This window comes from Calliopsis andreniformis, chromosome 5, assembly GCF_051401765.1.
Source record: "Calliopsis andreniformis isolate RMS-2024a chromosome 5, iyCalAndr_principal, whole genome shotgun sequence".
Classification (NCBI taxonomy): Eukaryota; Metazoa; Arthropoda; class Insecta; order Hymenoptera; family Andrenidae; genus Calliopsis; species Calliopsis andreniformis.
Genome location: NC_135066.1, coordinates 12,781,747 through 12,798,080, shown reverse-complemented (window position 1 = coordinate 12,798,080; position 16,334 = coordinate 12,781,747). Strand labels below are relative to the sequence as shown.

General features: G+C 31.3%; 3 protein-coding genes across 11 annotated transcripts in view; 1 reads left to right on the top strand and 2 right to left on the bottom strand.

Moving 5' to 3' along the window:
* Positions 1 to 356: 356 nt before the first annotated feature.
* Positions 357 to 5,088, bottom strand: LOC143179405 (protein fem-1 homolog B). Of its 3 annotated transcripts, none has more exons than XM_076378621.1 (10): positions 4,868 to 5,083; positions 3,904 to 4,577; positions 2,803 to 3,152; positions 2,555 to 2,715; positions 2,325 to 2,485; positions 2,101 to 2,244; positions 1,724 to 1,953; positions 1,511 to 1,627; positions 1,048 to 1,154; positions 357 to 842 (listed from the first exon to the last, which is right to left on the bottom strand). In XM_076378621.1, the coding sequence occupies exons 1-10, from the start codon at positions 4,917 to 4,919 to the stop codon at positions 685 to 687; spliced, it is 2,154 nt and encodes a 717-aa protein (XP_076234736.1). In that variant the 5' UTR covers positions 4,920 to 5,083; the 3' UTR covers positions 357 to 684. The 3 variants fall into 3 exon arrangements, 2 of the variants coding, with proteins under 2 accessions (XP_076234736.1, XP_076234737.1); XM_076378622.1 differs by lacking the exon at positions 4,868 to 5,083 and having other exon boundaries at positions 358 to 842; positions 3,904 to 4,465; positions 4,546 to 4,827; XR_013001962.1 differs by lacking the exon at positions 357 to 842 and having other exon boundaries at positions 1,511 to 1,641; positions 4,868 to 5,088.
* Positions 5,089 to 5,836: 748 nt separating this feature from the next.
* Positions 5,837 to 13,894, top strand: Med14 (mediator complex subunit 14). 2 transcript variants are annotated; one of them, XM_076377739.1, is made up of 19 exons: positions 5,837 to 5,925; positions 6,001 to 6,181; positions 6,632 to 6,764; positions 6,844 to 7,017; positions 7,102 to 7,407; positions 7,497 to 8,155; positions 8,232 to 8,599; positions 8,689 to 9,111; positions 9,181 to 9,324; positions 9,732 to 9,875; positions 9,953 to 10,125; positions 10,208 to 10,402; positions 10,508 to 10,771; positions 10,854 to 11,100; positions 11,699 to 12,069; positions 12,150 to 12,308; positions 12,384 to 12,653; positions 12,752 to 13,015; positions 13,730 to 13,894. In XM_076377739.1, the coding sequence occupies exons 2-19, from the start codon at positions 6,033 to 6,035 to the stop codon at positions 13,892 to 13,894; spliced, it is 4,608 nt and encodes a 1,535-aa protein (XP_076233854.1). In that variant the 5' UTR covers positions 5,837 to 5,925; positions 6,001 to 6,032. The 2 variants fall into 2 exon arrangements, with proteins under 2 accessions (XP_076233854.1, XP_076233853.1); XM_076377738.1 differs by lacking the exons at positions 5,837 to 5,925; positions 6,001 to 6,181 and having other exon boundaries at positions 6,692 to 6,764.
* Positions 13,889 to 16,334, bottom strand: part of Tsp66e (Tetraspanin 66E) — a 22,321-nt gene continuing 19,875 nt past the window's right edge. For 2 of the 6 annotated variants that reach the window (XM_076377740.1, XM_076377744.1), the window contains one exon: positions 13,889 to 14,027. In XM_076377740.1, coding sequence (XP_076233855.1) covers positions 13,975 to 14,027 — 53 coding nt within the window. In that variant the 3' untranslated portion in view covers positions 13,889 to 13,974. Of the gene's footprint in view, positions 14,028 to 15,455; positions 16,162 to 16,334 lie in introns of those variants that run through there. The other 4 variants (XM_076377741.1, XM_076377745.1, XM_076377742.1 and 1 more) reach the window with 3 other exon arrangements.

Below are 16,334 nucleotides of genomic sequence, written 5' to 3'. Positions count from 1 at the left end.
GTCTTTTATGGAGAAAATAAAGTATCAAAATTAAATAATGTTACGAGTTAAATAATATAAGCAAGGAAATATAAGATAAAATATTAGTTTTTATTTGTAAAGTTATATATACAAATTAATGAACAAACAGGATATACAGTCTTTGTATCCAATTAAAAATTTGTTAAATACAATTGTATAACTAACTATTTGTTTTATTTTAAAAAATCACAGTAATCATCAGTTCACAATTTATTCCTTACGTCAAATATTTAATACTATACAATTCAAGTTAACTTAACAAAACAGTTATTAATAAACTTTACTTCTCTTTAACTTACAATATATATTAGTTAATCACTTTACTTGACTTTGGTTGTTAAAAGTTTATAACACTTATTTGTACAAAAAACATGTTTTACATCAAAAAATAGATATCACACAATTGAGTATTTTTTAAATTATATATAGAAATTTATATTCTCAATATAAAATTCTACTAGGAAGTGACAAATTACTATTAAGTAAATTTGTCTGAAAAATTAGTCAAAAACTGTTGGTACATAAATCTTTCTAAGTTTATACCATCAAAAATAAGTACTTATTCATTGTTATTTTCAATTTATTATTTAAGCTTAACGTTACAACTTAACTGTACGTTTACTTTTGTTTAGTAAAGCCTGTGTTATTCAGTATCATTCAGTTTCAATCATTTTTAAATCCAAACCCATGTAATTCAATAAAACTTTCTAAGAAACGTGGCACTTTTCCGTGATAAGCCAAATTGTACGTTTTTACTGCTTTTGCAGCCATACATTTTAATGAAAGTTTTGTTTGAGTTTTCAATATTGTTTTTACTTCACCTATATAAATAAGAATAATTTCAATCATTAATACATTAATGTTATTATATTAAATGATTATAATATTATTTTATCTAATCAATGAGAAAATATTTTCTCTCTGAACATGTAAATTTTCTGTTTAAATTTGCATATTAACTTATAAAATGATAAGTCTGTGAAAATAAAAGAGACTAACCATCTAGAAGATTAAATTTAAATATACCTGTAATGGCAATATCATATGGAGTTAGCCCGCTACTATTTACAGTATCCATATGTGCTCCTGCTTCTGTAAGCTCCATAACAATGGACTGAAGTATTGCAAAATCACTGTGAAAATTTAAATTTATTTTATATATAAAAAATAATTAGTTAGCAGGTGATTAAAAACATCTGTTTTATTTCTCTATTTCAATTATATTAACTTTTTATGTATTAATGACGCCTAGACTGCAGATTTTTATGTAATTTCATACTTTTATAAACATAGTTAAAAAAAAAGGAGCCAACATGAAAATTTGCTTCATCTTTCAAATACTGTAATTTGTATTTTACTTTTCATATTTTGTATATTTTTTAATATTAATATGGATTGTGTAATTTTTTGCACATTACAAATTTTCATAAATGCATAAAAATCGGCAGTCTAATGATAACAGTAATAAATAAAGATGTAATAAAAATACCTAATTAAGTTTCTGCAACTAATGATTGTATGCAATGGTGTATTATTTTTATAATCCATAGCATTAACATCAGCTCCGCAACGGATAAGTAATTTTGTTGTCGCTACACAAGGGAATCTGTAAAAAATTTACTTTAAAAATTTTATTTAATAATAAGTAAGAAAAGCAAATCTCAATTCTAATTATAATTCAAAATCTTGTTTGTAAACTAACTTGCAAGTGTCATTAATATGATCTGCATCTATAGAAGTCTCTGCATTTACAGCAAGATGCAGTAACGTTTGACCATCATTCAAACGTAACTGTAGGCCACAGATTTTGTGAACTAGATGATATGCCTTACTTTTTTCATGATCTGTGTATTTATTTCCATGTGATTTCAGAAGTTTCGTTAATATTGACAGTATGTACAGCGTACTTGTGATGCTCAATTCCATTTCCTCCTAAAATTTTCAGGTCTTTAGGAAAATCTTTTTTTTAGTTTTTATTTGAAATTTTAATTGGAATTTGATTGGAGAATTTAAGACACTAATATGTATAATTACACGAATATTAATCAAATATCTGTAAATTCTTTTATTTTAACTTACAGTATGTTGTTCGAAATCTTCCTCAGAATCAGGATTACTGATTTTAGATTTATTGTGACCAAATTCTTTGATACTAGCTTCTAAAACACTCAAGATCTGAGAACATTCAAAACTTGTTCCCACAAGTATCATGTATGAGAATACCTATCAAAAAGAATTGAGGAAAGATAAAGAAAGAATTCAGAACAGTTTCATTAAGTAATATAAATATTTAAAAATGGTACCTGTGCACATCTAAGAAGATCCTTTGCAACTGATAGATTATTCAGTTGTTTTAGATGTAGGGCATAAAGCCATAATTCCATGCACCTATCAAATCTACCATTGTTTGCAAAATTCGCACCTCGAAATATTATGTGATTGAACACTCCTGGATTATGCTTTCCTAGTATTAAAATTTATTTAATGGATATTGTGCAAAATTGTAAATTATTTATGAAAGTAAGATAAAAACCTAGTATCCTTTCTCGAATGGCCAGCGATTCCATATAAATAGCATTTAAATTGTACTCAATGCTTTTCAGACTCTCTATTGTTTCGCATTCTTTCCAATGATCATATGCTTTCACTGTTCTACCTAATTCTTTATAGATAATGTTGTTAGGATCTTTGTATCTACAGCATTGAAGAATTATCTAGTTGACTCTTCACATAAAATATTAATTTTTATCTCATGTTACATTCTAACAGGTACATACATACCTAAGTTCCATTGCTTTTAACAAATACCCGTATGCTACTGGTACATAGTAATACCCTTTGTAAGCATTATTGACGTAAGAAGCCCCAAGAAGTTCATATACATCAATTTTTTCTTTTCTGCTGATATCCAGAGATTGTAAAAAGCATTCTACAACTTCTGCTCTAGCACGTTCTGCTGCTAGTAATAGTGGTGTCATTCCATTAACATCTTTCGTCATTTTTGAACCATATTTTAATAATTCAGATACTATACTAGTAGGCCCATATTCTGCAGCTAAATGTAATGCAGTACAATTGTAACAATTTGAGTTTTCATTTGGATTTGCACCTTTTTCTAAGAGAAATTTGACCTGTTTTGTAAAGGTATACATGTAAAATACAGTTCAAATTATTGAAATTAACTATGCTAAAGCTAGATTCACATGTATCATTTCTGTGATGGTACAATGCAGTCTGTGCCAGTGATAAAAATATTATTCTTACTTTATAATGAAACAGTTCATATTAGACTATATCTTTCCTTCACTGTTGGATCTTTATCTTTAAAGTGAAAGTTAGACATTCTTGGTCATGATAATTTGTTTTTTTCTCTGAAGCTCCTTTTTCTATTACCTTGATGAGTTATTTTTATAGATCCTTTAAATTCTATAGAGAATCTAAAAGAACAGATAAGACTGCAATGTACAATAATAACCAGAGACCATCTTAATTTAGCTATAAAAACATTGAAAAGCATTGTATGAAATGTGTTCTTCATACAGAATGACAAGAAGATTCAATTTATACAAAAAAAGTATGTAATCTATTTAAAAAGCTAATGCAACTACTAAATGTACATGCATTATTGCACTTACAAAAATATATAGTCCTATAAATGTAGTACTCTTTGAACCATTCATCTTCTTCCTCTGACATTTTTTTTTAATTGCACATAGAATGGAATTATAATTTGAAACAATTGCATGGACCACCCTGCAGATTCAAAAACACTGAAGAATTCAGATATGTTTGAATAGTTGTCAATGAAATTACTGACATGGAACTAACACAGAACTATCATAGAATTGATATATGTGAATCCAGCTTCAGAATTATACTTACTATATCGAGATGACCTTTGTAACTAGCAAGCATCAGGCATGTAGTATTAAAACAATTAGGTATATTTAGATCTGCATTATGTCCTATTAAGTATCTGACAATGTCTAATCGTCCATCGAAACATGCTGTTCTCAAAGGGGTGGAATGATTTTCATTATAATGATTAACATTTGCACCTGCCTTCACCAATGTCTTCACAACTGTCAAATGTCCTGCACTAGCAGCACACCAAAGGGCACTAGCCCTTTTGATGACATGTCCATCAAACTTAACTATACCTTCTTCTTCTAAATTAGGTTTGAATTTATCAAGCAATATTTTGACTACCTTATCATGGCCGTATCGTGCAGCTATTATTAAAGGTGTGCAATAGTGACCATCCTCTTCCAAAACTTTTTGGTTAATCACACGATTAATTTGCTCAGGAGATTGATCTCTGAGAAGATCATAAAGTGCAATAGCCATACCATCTTTTGCAGCATAATAAACACGCGTTACGAGTAACTCTGGCATTTCTACGCGATCTTCATTTGAAGTGACGACTTTCTCTTTGTTTAGTGCTCTGTGTATATAACAAATATCGTATAAATATACTTCTGTTCTGCCTCCTTTCTTGTTGAAATTTGTCGATGTCATTCTAACCTCGAATTCTCCATAACACGCTTCAGACAAAGCTGTAAAGTTATTTTGAGAGCATAAAGCCGTGTCTGCATCTACGATCTACCGAGCACACGCGACGAGCACAAAGCACAACTATCGAATGCGAACGAGCAAGTGAGGAGGATGTTGCGACCGCGAATGAGAGGCTTAAGACAACATGTTGATATTCCTGTATAAAAATAACATTTAACCTAGTTCAATCGTATTAAGCAAGTGCTGTTATAGTTACAATGGCTTATGCGCAGTAGTCATTACATTTTCTCTCATTTTTCCTGTTTCTACTACCATCTACTTTTCCTATTACCTATCCTCGTATTTATTCTCGACTCCCTTCTACATTTTCTCTCGTTGTGCATGTATGATATATCATCATCATGACACGTATTTATAATTAATGCTTTTTCTTGTAGATATGATGAAATTTACACACTCTAGGTTAGTTCTTGTAAAGTATTATTAAATTCAGAAAATTGGCATTTCATCAAGTATAGCGGCAGATAAGGGATCAAAGTTTGACGTTTGCAAACAACGCCAACATCACCATTCCTCTGGAACACCATGGAAGATTTCTACAGAGATCATGAAACTCCGATTTTTTTAGGCTCCAATTTCTGTATCACTATGAATGCAGCGACAGTTAAATTAGGAACGAAATTCAAATTCGTTCAAATTAATTCTTTATAAATTTCTATTACGACGCGTTATAAATAGAAGAATTTTATTACGAACATTACAATATTTATATAAATTTCAAATATGTAGAAGTATTTAATATTGTATAAAGGTACACTTGAAAATGATGACATAGCTTCCACTTTAGAAGGCCCAAACAAAACGCCCAAAATTTTGCCGTAAACATATTATGAATGTATAATATAAATATGTATACAACCATTTAAAAATTATGCTAAAGCTGCCTTCACGTGATACTGTACCAAATAAAAATTTAGTGCGCGTCAACAAGAGGGAAAAATAAAATTAGGTGTTCCATCTAATCTTTCAGAGTTTATGATCTGTTTGAAAGAGTCCAAAGAGTTCCTTTCACTCACTGGCGTAGTGAACATTGTCGCAGAGTTAAATACTGAGCAATAAATGTTGAAAGTGAGATTACGTTTATTTAACGTTATATTTTCTTACAATTTATTATTAGTTCGAAATATATTTTTATACTTGAGAGATTTGTTAAACCACAAATAAGTTATTAGTCATTCTGTTATTTTATATACATTCAAAATATAATACTAGTTTATACTTTAAATACAATACATTATAAGTAATATATTACAATTAGTTTATAAATAATGTGTAGTAACTATACAGTATTATAGTGAATTCATACAAAATGTAAAAAGTAAAAATGTTGTATGTGTAAGGCTTGATTCAACAGTTAAAGGTTCTTGTATTTTAATATTGTGTTAACTGTGTATAATTTATAAGTTTTAGATTTCTTAAGACAAGTAAGGCACAAAATGGCTCCAGTGCCTTTAGAAGGTCATCAGACCCCTGTTACCAACAATATTCCACAAGAAGGAAATCGTGGTGGTTCTATTTCCCTTGGCGTGTTAATTGATTTTATCATACAACGCACTTATCATGAACTCACAGTTTTGGCTGAATTGTAAGTAAATTTGTTCTGATATCAAAGCCAAAAGTTAAATTATAGTTTTGAAAAACTTGAAGTTTTTTTATTTTTTATGTACTAAATATTTTTTGCTCAAAAAAGTTAAAAAATGTCATACATATGTATTATTCTTTACAATTCAATTTTTAATTTCTATATAATCCAAAGACTCTTTATAGACTGTTTTTTTCTGTAATCTATATGTCTACATATCTAATTATGACTTTAAATATATATGTATTTTGTACTATTACATTATGATGAATGTATCTAATTTTTTCTGTGATTTCATCTAATTTCACTTTAATAATTGATTAATGCTCCAAATAATCAGTATTATAACATTATATAAACAAACTTTATCATGCATTTTTATTAATTATAATATACTTGTATGCAGTATCATTTTTCTGTAGAATATACATTTTAAATTAATTTTTTTTACAGATTACCTCGAAAGACTGACATGGAACGTAAAATAGAGATTTACAACTTCTCAGCTAGAACTAGACAGCTGTATGTAAGACTACTAGCATTGGTTAAATGGGCTAACAGTGCTTCTAAAGTCGACAAATCTGCGGTATTTTTAAATTTATCTTTTGTTATTTATTATAATATTCTAATATTCTTATGTAGTTAATGTAACAATTTTTTTGCAGCATATAATGGCTTTCTTAGACAAGCAGTCACTGCTTTTTGTTGATACGGCTGATATGCTTGCAAGAATGGCTCGAGAAACATTGGTACATGCCAGGTTACCTAACTTTCATATCCCTGCTGCAGTAGAAGTTTTGACAACTGGAACATATAGTCGTCTACCAGCATGTATACGAGTAATTTGACATTAATATATACCATCATATAGTTAAATCATTTTCTTACATTTAACATTATTTATATAAATACTTTTTTTATAGGAAAGAATAGTTCCTCCAGATCCAATTACACCCGCAGAAAAAAGGAGTACATTGCAGAGATTAAATCAAGTCATTCAACATAGATTAGTAACTGGAAATCTACTCCCACAGATGCGTAATTTGAAAATCGAAGCAGGGAGAGTAACATTCCTGGTAGAACAAGAATTTTCAGTATCGCTTACAGTGATGGGAGATGGTCCAACTGTACCCTGGAGATTATTAGAATTAGAAATCTTAGTTTCAGACAGAGAAACAGGAGATGGAAAAGCTTTGGTACACCCGCTACAAACACGCTACGTGCATCAAGTACTGTTTTACTTTTACATATAAACCATAATATTAAGTACATATATTCATGATTACATATTATTAAAATAAATTATTTGTATCGAAAGGTGGTTCAGTCAAGGCTGGCAGAGAGTACAAATCCATTATCAGAAGTTTATCATATTTTGCATTATTTCTGTCAATCGTTGCAATTAGAAGTACTTTATTCTCAAACGTTACGATTAATACGAGACAGATTGGATGATCACATTCATGTTGACGAATATACACCAGGAAGATGTCTTTCTGTATCGTATTGGAGAGAATTGACTAATAAGGATCCTCGTTCAGAATTGGGATACAAGCTTACAGTACAAGTGGATCAACATGATCCAGCCAGGCCTTTGGCAATAGTTCACGTTCCATCATTAGGTAGCAAGGAAAGTGAAATAGCAGACAGAGCAATCAGATCGGATCAGTTATCAATGGAATGTCTATTAGTACATACAATTTACGTACGCACACGAAGTAGATTAATGGACCTGAAGCAAGAGTTACAGGCAATGTTGAAAGATGTTGAGTGTACTTTAGCTGGTTCACCTGCGATTCTTTCGGTTCCGATTTTGCAACCGTGTTTGAGAGCAGAGCATCTGTTAGTCACGGTTGATACTCATACTGGAATGTTACAATGTCATGTACCTCAATACGAGGCACCTTTAGTTCCAGAACTGACTGTTGCTTTAAACGGTGATCACTCCCGTCTTCCAACTCTGATATCAGAACTCAGGTAACTTTTTTTTTTGTTAGTTGATTTCATTTTATTTTTCGTATTCTATAGCTTTCTGTTTTATTGTGTCCTACAGATTTTGGATAACCCAGAGAAGGTGTGAGAAAACATTGCAGCACCTTCCGGCTACTGCTCATGAACGTTTGCCAATTCTTCATCATCCAGATCATCCAATGTCTAAAATTAGCAGACACCGAATGTTCGTTCAACTTCATCGACATCCTACAGTAATCTTAATAGTAGCATTTAAAGAAAAAGAGGCATCACCGTGCGAGATCGAATGTTCATTTTACCTTGCGGTAGTGAAACATAGTTCTGTTGAAGACGATCCTCATGATGATAACATTGAAACTGAAATTCCAAAAATGTATTTAAAGATTCAAAGTTTGATCGAATTTGACACGTTTGTCATAACTCATGGACCCTTTACCAGCGTTGATACTGGTGAGTTTCTGTTGCTTATAATACCTATTATAATACTATCATATCAAATAGAACTTTAAGTAACAAAAGCTTTATCTGATATATGATAGAATCTACCGAAGTAAGCGGTATTAAACGCAGAAGTACGGGACCTACTGGAAGGACTGATGCCAGTACCACGTTACAAAATAGGAGATCCAAGCAGCCTGCGTATTTTATTCCAGAGTTAGCACACGTAGTCGCTCTTTGCGATGAAAGAATACCTTTCGTAACATTAGCACAAGAATTAACTAAAAGAGACATAGCTCATCAAGGATTACAAGTAGAAGCAAATGCTACTGCATTAGTCTTGAAATTGGTCCAACTGCCTGCTCCTTCTACTGCAATAAGTTCTAGCTGTGCATGGCACGCGCTCCTTAAAAGACTGCTCAGTGTCTCGATCAGAGTTCAGGGTAAAGGTATGGCCAAAACATGGATGGCAGAGTTTGTGTTTTATGGTAGCCCTTTATCTAGCAGTCATCCAAAGGAGCAAGGTAATATATTATTAAATGAATAAAAGAAGTTGAATTATATATTTCATAACGAACTAAATTCTTTGTTAGGACTAAGGAGACCAGTGTATTTTCAATATGAAATGGGAACGGCAGATACTGTGTCACGTACGATAGATGCATTGCTTAGTGATTGGGCACAAATTGTACATTTGTATTCTATAGTTCATGATTTAGCAGAATATTTTAAAATGGGTATGTATGATGACTCTATTACAAAAAATACGTGGTATTCGTAGAGTAAGTTCCCGTGTGAAACACATTTCACGTATATTTTAGACGTCTTTTTAACTAAATAACTTGGAAACGAAGTCTCAAACACGATTTCGTAATTGTTTAGTTTTGTCTTATTTCGAGATATAGGATCATCCTTTAAAATTTCTAATATCTACTGTTAATTCTGTAGTTAGGTAAAACGATCTTTTTCACTTAAAAATAAGGTTCAAGGAGACACAAATCCATAACACATTATCAAAGTTGAAAACTTTAAACGTCAATATCTCGAAAACAAAAACATGTGACTTAGATCATTTTGTTTTGCAATCACAGAATGACTCTTTATAACTTTGTAATAATTAATTGTATCTTTTTTAACATTTCAGAGAAATATAATTTGCGTAATATGGTCAGTATAAAATCATACAATTATAGTAAATTAGTTTTAACCTATGGTCCAAATCGTGGTGCTACTGTTTCTGTGCAATGGAATACGAATGACAAAGCATTCAAGTTGATTTTTGGTAAAAGTTAGTATTCTTTTGCAGTTTTACAATCATTGAACTAGTTATATGATTATTTAAATTTTCTTCTTGTAAATACACAGGTTCGACGAGTACTACAACAAACGCTCATTCAATCATGAAAGAACAACTTGAAGCTCACTTGAATAGGCATAGAAATTTAGCACAGCTTATACACATTCTTCATGAAACACTTCAACCTCTTACATCTATCAGCAAATTACCCATAATTCCACAACTTTGCGTGTATAATTCGGTATGAATCATACATTTTTTGCTCTTTTAAAGCTGTTTTTATATTGTACAAATATTAATAATTTTTTTCGAACATTTTATAGAGACCCCAAGTACCAGTACAAACCTTTACTATCATGCCACAGTGTGTAACTTTAGTTAGAATTGCGTATCAGGGTATGTATTGTTTGGAACTTCGTTTACGAGGAGGTGGATTAGTGAGTTTAAGAGATGGAGCATACAGTCGCTTTGATAGAAGTTACGTTGTGGATGAATTTACTCCAACACAAGGTCTAAAGGTAATCTAATATTTGCACAAAATTTTTATTTATTATAACAACAATAATATCTATTGCTTATCATAGTTCTTTATACGAATTGTTTATGTTTAATGATTTATCTAGGCATTTTTATCGAAATACGTGGACGAGAGTGCAGTATTTCGTAGAAGGTCTCAATCAGAAGATGACAATCCTCCTTCTCCTGTAACAATGGATAGTGATGGTGGTAGCGGGAGTGGAAACGTAGGTTTCTTAAGTCACCATAGAAGTGGTCCACAATCACCCGCACAACAGAGAGATGGTTTAAGATTTCATCCACCTCTTACTCCACCGTCTGGTAGCAATCCCCACACTCCAGCTAGTCCACATACTGCTAATATATCACAGGTACTCATTCAATTAGGCTGCATACACGTTTCAATATATATGTATCTACATTCTACATGTATTTCTTATTTGTGTTCTTTAGACAAATCAACATCAGAGTTTCGGAAGCAGTCCAGCCACCTCCTTTAATTTAGCTTCACCACCATCCCTACCACCAAACACACCTAACATGCTACCCCATCCTTCACCAGGTTCTGGTTTAGTTGCTAACAGTCCCCTGAATCCGATGCACGTTCCTAGTCCAGCTGGATTGATGCCTACTTCTTCACCTGGGCCTTGCAGTAACGTTCAAGTTGGACATTCCCCTGCAGGATCTTTCATGCAAACTGGTAAGAACCGACAATAGCTGTTTTACATTATACTGCATTGGTGGCCTAACTCTGGCGTGATAGAAACCATAACTCGCCTATCAGAAGCATTCGAAAACCACATCGCAGAATTAAAGGATCACTAATTTTGGGTTAAAAAATGTCTGATATTTGAGCTGCTGTAATTTTGTGAAAAATAATCATACAGCAGTGAGCCTAGATTCATTTTAAAGGGCAAAGCTTTTCCATGGATGGTTTTCTATTTGAAAAATTTTCCTATGAGGAATTTCCAAAACCCAGAAGCTACAAGAGGTATCTACAAGAGCTATCTGCGGCTTGGGAGCCACGGTTTGGCCATCGTTGTTACATTGGGTTGGCCAAAAAGTAATTGCGTTTTTTAGATAAGAACTGCTTTCACCGCGGAATCAGGAAGTTGCTTGAAAGATGGTAAAAGGTAATCGAACAAAATGGTTTTTCATGAAAAATTCGCATTCCATTCATACGGAAAAGAAACGCAGTTACTCTTTGTCCAACCTAATAATTGAATCGGTAGTTTTAAAAAGGGAAGAAGTCCAAAAGCACGATGACAGTCTGAAGAAGGAATTAATTACTTATTTAGGGCACATCGATGGAAGTCCATTTCCGTCTTCTCAAAGTATGGCTTCACCAGCAGCTTCTAATTGGCCAGGGTCACCTAGTGTACCCAGACCATCTCCAGCACGTCCTGCACAGAGTCCAGGCCATGCTGCATTGCACAGTCCTCAAGCCTCTGATCATAAAATTGGAACACATATTTCAAGAGTGTTGCCACAACGTTCTTGGGCTGGTGCAGTGCCTACACTTCTTACTCACGAAGCTTTGGAGTTACTTTGCTGTTCTTCTCCACACCCCTCTGGACTTCCTGGTCCTGATCTCTCCCCATTAGAAAGATTTTTAGGGTGCATTTACATGCGTAGGCAGTTTCAACGGTTCATACAGACAGATGATTGTGTATGTACTCTATTATCATTATACTGACACATTATAGTTTCCTCTGTTTAACGTATATCAATGTAAAATATTGTTTACAGTTAACAGCGATCAACAGTACAGAACCAGGTGTTGTTCACTTTAAAGTAGAAAGCTTGCAGTGTCGGGTTGGTTTAAACCCACAACACTTACAATCTCTTCATATAAAAGTGCAACCTCTTCCAGAACACAAGGATCAATGGACTCTTGAAGAGTTACAAGTAATTGCTATTCCATATTTTTTATTTTAGTGTTGCGTACTTTTTGACATTTATCCTACATTTTTTCATTTATAGATCATAGAGAAATTCTTTGATACAAGAGCAGCAGCTCCACCATACAAGCCGAACACACTTTCTGGCTTTGGCAGAATGTTGAATGTTCCATTCAATGTTTTGAAAGACTTTGTGCAAATTATGAAATTAGAACTTGTGCCTGGATTGGCACAGCAACAACAGCTTAAGTGGAATGTGCAATGGTGTTTAAGGATTCCTCCTTCTGGTACTCCCATCGTACCCACTGGCATGGCTGCTGTGCTAGTTTGTAGAAATAAAATCCTTTTCTTTGTGAGTATATTTTATGTTTGTGCTACAAAATGCTTCTGTTATCTGAAAATTATTGAATTTTCTAATTTATCTAATCGATAAAATAATTTACTTTTCAGTTACAAATCACTAGAATTGGATTACCATATCAAGGAGAGACACCTTCTCTAGTTTTACCATTAGTTTATGATGTTAGCACGAATTTAACACAATTGGCAGAGAAAAGAGATCCTAGTCCTGCTTCTGCGATGGCTGCTGCATCTCTTCAATTAAAAAGATTTGCTGAATATGGTGCAAATCAATCCGAATGTTCTCTTTTTCCTGCTGTCAGGGATTTATTGGCTAATTTAACTCTTCCGTCAGAGCCACCAGTTATGTCTCAAGTAAGTAGACACTAACTTGAATAATATATATTTTCAAACAGGAATGTTAAAACTGAAAGATTTTTCAATATTAGTTTTGCTTGCATTAAAAACTAGTTAAAGTTATGAAAATACAAATGAAAACAATCATTTTATTACGTAGAAAAGAGAATTTAATACATTTAAAAAAATATTAGAATACTTGGTTATAAATGCAAATACAAATAGTAATGAGTATTATTCTAAAAATATTTACATACTATTTCGTAACGTCTATATATACAATGTAAAATTGTATATGCATTATTACAACGTTGCATAAATACTTTTACAAAACATGATAAAATATAACATAATAATAATACAAAATAAAAAAGAGAACAAATATAACAATATACATATATAAATTTTAAATAATTCTAATAGAAAATATTAACGATTTATAAAAAATTAAATAATATCAAATGGAATGTCCGTATAAATGTAATAATTAGACTGCCGATTTTTATGCATTTATGAAAGTTTGAAACTTATAAAAAGTTACAGAATACATATGACATTAAAAAACAGAAAATATGAAAAATAGAGTACAAATTATAGTATTTAAAAGACGAAGTATGTTTTTGCTCAGGTTCCATTTCTTTAACTGTGTTTAGAAAATATGAAATGGCATAAAAATCCGCAGTCTAGTAATAGTAATAATTATGTCTGATTATCAAATTTATTTCTATACAGGTGGTTCCATCGGCAGCTGGCGGACAGGTAACACCAACGCAGCAGATTCAAAGTCCTGCCATGCAGTTACATTCTCCTATGGCTGGTAATCAAGGTCCTCCACAAGCTCCATATGGAATCCAAGGTATGCCACCAATGGGGATAATGGGTGGACCACCTCAATAGGACATGCTTTACTCTCCTAGCCCCGTTTGTTTACCGAATCAGTCGGCCTGGATCAACTGAGTCGTGTCATAATGTCCGTTTTATAAGTGCGTTTTTTGACTCCGACGGACCATTTTGGGGAATTTTAGGAGAGCTGTTTTGATGAAAAAGCTTATTTGGTGAAAAGCCTTACGAAAAGTTGCAGTTGTAAAGATATCTTAGCTAGAAGTTTGCGTACACAAGTTTAGACGCAACAGAGAAATAATGTGGTATACAAGATAATATAAGGATAGCGAACTTAAGGTTACGTTTTTAAGTATAATTTATTATTAAATTTACTTTTAATACGATCCATTTATCCTTTAATTATCTTGTATTTCTGCATACATTAGGCATGCATCATAATCTAACATCGGAATCGATAGCAAAAGAAGACTTGTACTGTACATTTTTCCAAAGTACAAATTTTACATTGTATCACTGACTAGGTTTTGTAAAATTTATCAATATTTATATAGTACTTCCTTTTTAATGGATAAATTCAAATCTACGAGTATTGCTTATTAAAGGAAGTACTGTAATGTTTATTTAATTAAGTATAAAGCAGTTAATAATTTTCTATTATTTTCACAATGATTTCATATGTTTAACTTCTGGATAATTATCATTTCATCTGTAAATGTAGAGTAAGTTATCAAGAATTGTACCTATGACAAGAAAAGGATTTTTTTTATAATGAACGGTGACTGTGATACTAGTTCAAGCATAGAATAATGACTAGACTTAGTATTCTGAAATTATCCATGGAATTCAGAAAAATATAGTTCTTAAATATTGTTAAGATATAAGTAATGTGTTGATTAAAAAACAAATCGCTTATTTTACAAAGATGTCAGTACCATTTAACGAGTACGAATTCAGTAACCTTTAACAATACGATAAATTAACTATCAAATTTCAAAAGTGTTTAAGATATTCTCTTCGAACTATTTATAAAGCATTAAAATTTTAAAATCAATCATTTTCCATATATATTTTATAAGGAAAATATATGTACATATAATTAAATAAACAGATATAATTAAATTACGTGTTGATGTAGTAATTTTTACTGTTTTAATAATAAAGGTTTTACTGTCAGACATTTCGAGTTCATTTAACGAAAATGTAATCATGAAAAATCTGAATTGAAATCGTACATTTTGAACTTCTTTTTCAATTGAAAAACTATTTCATACTATAAGAATAAAATATTTGCGCAAAGAATTTTCAAATTTTTAATTGCCAAGTAATTATAGTATTATGTGAGTGAAACGATAATGCTTCAAATACATTTTGCAATAAGATAACTCAAATAATGTGTTGTTACAGATCATTGAATTCCATTTTTATAGTTTTACTAAGAAGTTATTTACAATACAAAGATTTGATGAAAGTATCCTCACAAAATAATTTTTATAATGCAATGTTTGATAAAATGTAATTTAAAATAATGAAATATGTTTTAGTTTATAATTTGTACATAAGCGAGTAGTTCATCGAATGATTAACAGGATTTACAAAGAAATTCTCCTTTTTAAAAAGAATACAAAATCTTTATCAAGATTCTTGTACATTAAAAAACAATATATATAATATATATATATTATAAAACACTACAAATTTTCATGTACAGCTTAATTCTTTTACAAAGAGGGGAAACTTTAATATAGATCACCTATACTCTAGTGTAATATAGTAAATACATCTTAATAAAATAATGCAATATAATATTAATTTGTGTTAATTATTTTAAATATATACACAGTAGTTCAACACGGACATGTGTAACTCTCTCTTCTTCTCTCTCCCTCTCTTTCTCTCTATTCAATCTTAATCTTAAACTTTATTCATTTGCTTTTGTACTAATTCACTTGTTTCCAAAAATAAGACTATTTTTTGTACAGAAACATAGTTTGAAATTGCGAACTGTAAATTATTAACAAAAATTTCTGTTTGAATGATCTCAAACAATTGCTATTCTTGTTTTATAAAATAGCCTCTATATTATTTCAATCATATTTCATTTGTCTGTATACTTTAAATAGTTATTTGAAAAAATTGTCAATTTTGTTAATTTTTTTAAAAATAGTAAATTAGAGTACGGATGGTAGGTGTTGAACGTATATCCTGAGCTAGTTTCGAGCAAGCGTAAGCCAATGATTCGCTTCTGTGAAGATAGTTGCCAAGAAGTTGCGAAGAGCTCGCTGTAAGTGTATCTGGTCAACAGCAGCACCAACAAGTTAAAACTGTAAACGAAAATGTTTCGTGTGCGCGGTATGAACTAATATGACTGCATGAACAGTTCCGATTCGTTACGATTAGAACCGCAAATAATAAACTATAAAAATCATAAATCTCTAACGTTCCCTCCTTATTTAATTTTTCCCTATATTCTATATGTTCAATTACGTAAAAAATT

Bases quoted from the DNA above. Each gene is read 5' to 3' on its own strand.
- LOC143179405 (XM_076378621.1), bottom strand. From the start codon at position 4,919: ATGCACAACGAGAGAAAATGTAGAAGGGAGTCGAGAATAAATACGAGG. The intron at 3,153-3,903 runs GTAAGTATAATT...TTTACAAAACAG, and splicing joins ACAAAGGTCATCTCGATATA to GTCAAATTTCTCTTAGAAAA. The intron at 1,628-1,723 runs GTTAGTTTACAA...AATTTTTTACAG, and splicing joins CATATTAATGACACTTGCAA to ATTCCCTTGTGTAGCGACAA.
- Med14 (XM_076377739.1), top strand. From the start codon at position 6,033: ATGGCTCCAGTGCCTTTAGAAGGTCATCAGACCCCTGTTACCAACAAT. The intron at 8,600-8,688 runs GTGAGTTTCTGT...GATATATGATAG, and splicing joins CTTTACCAGCGTTGATACTG to AATCTACCGAAGTAAGCGGT. The intron at 9,112-9,180 runs GTAATATATTAT...ATTCTTTGTTAG, and splicing joins CAGTCATCCAAAGGAGCAAG to GACTAAGGAGACCAGTGTAT.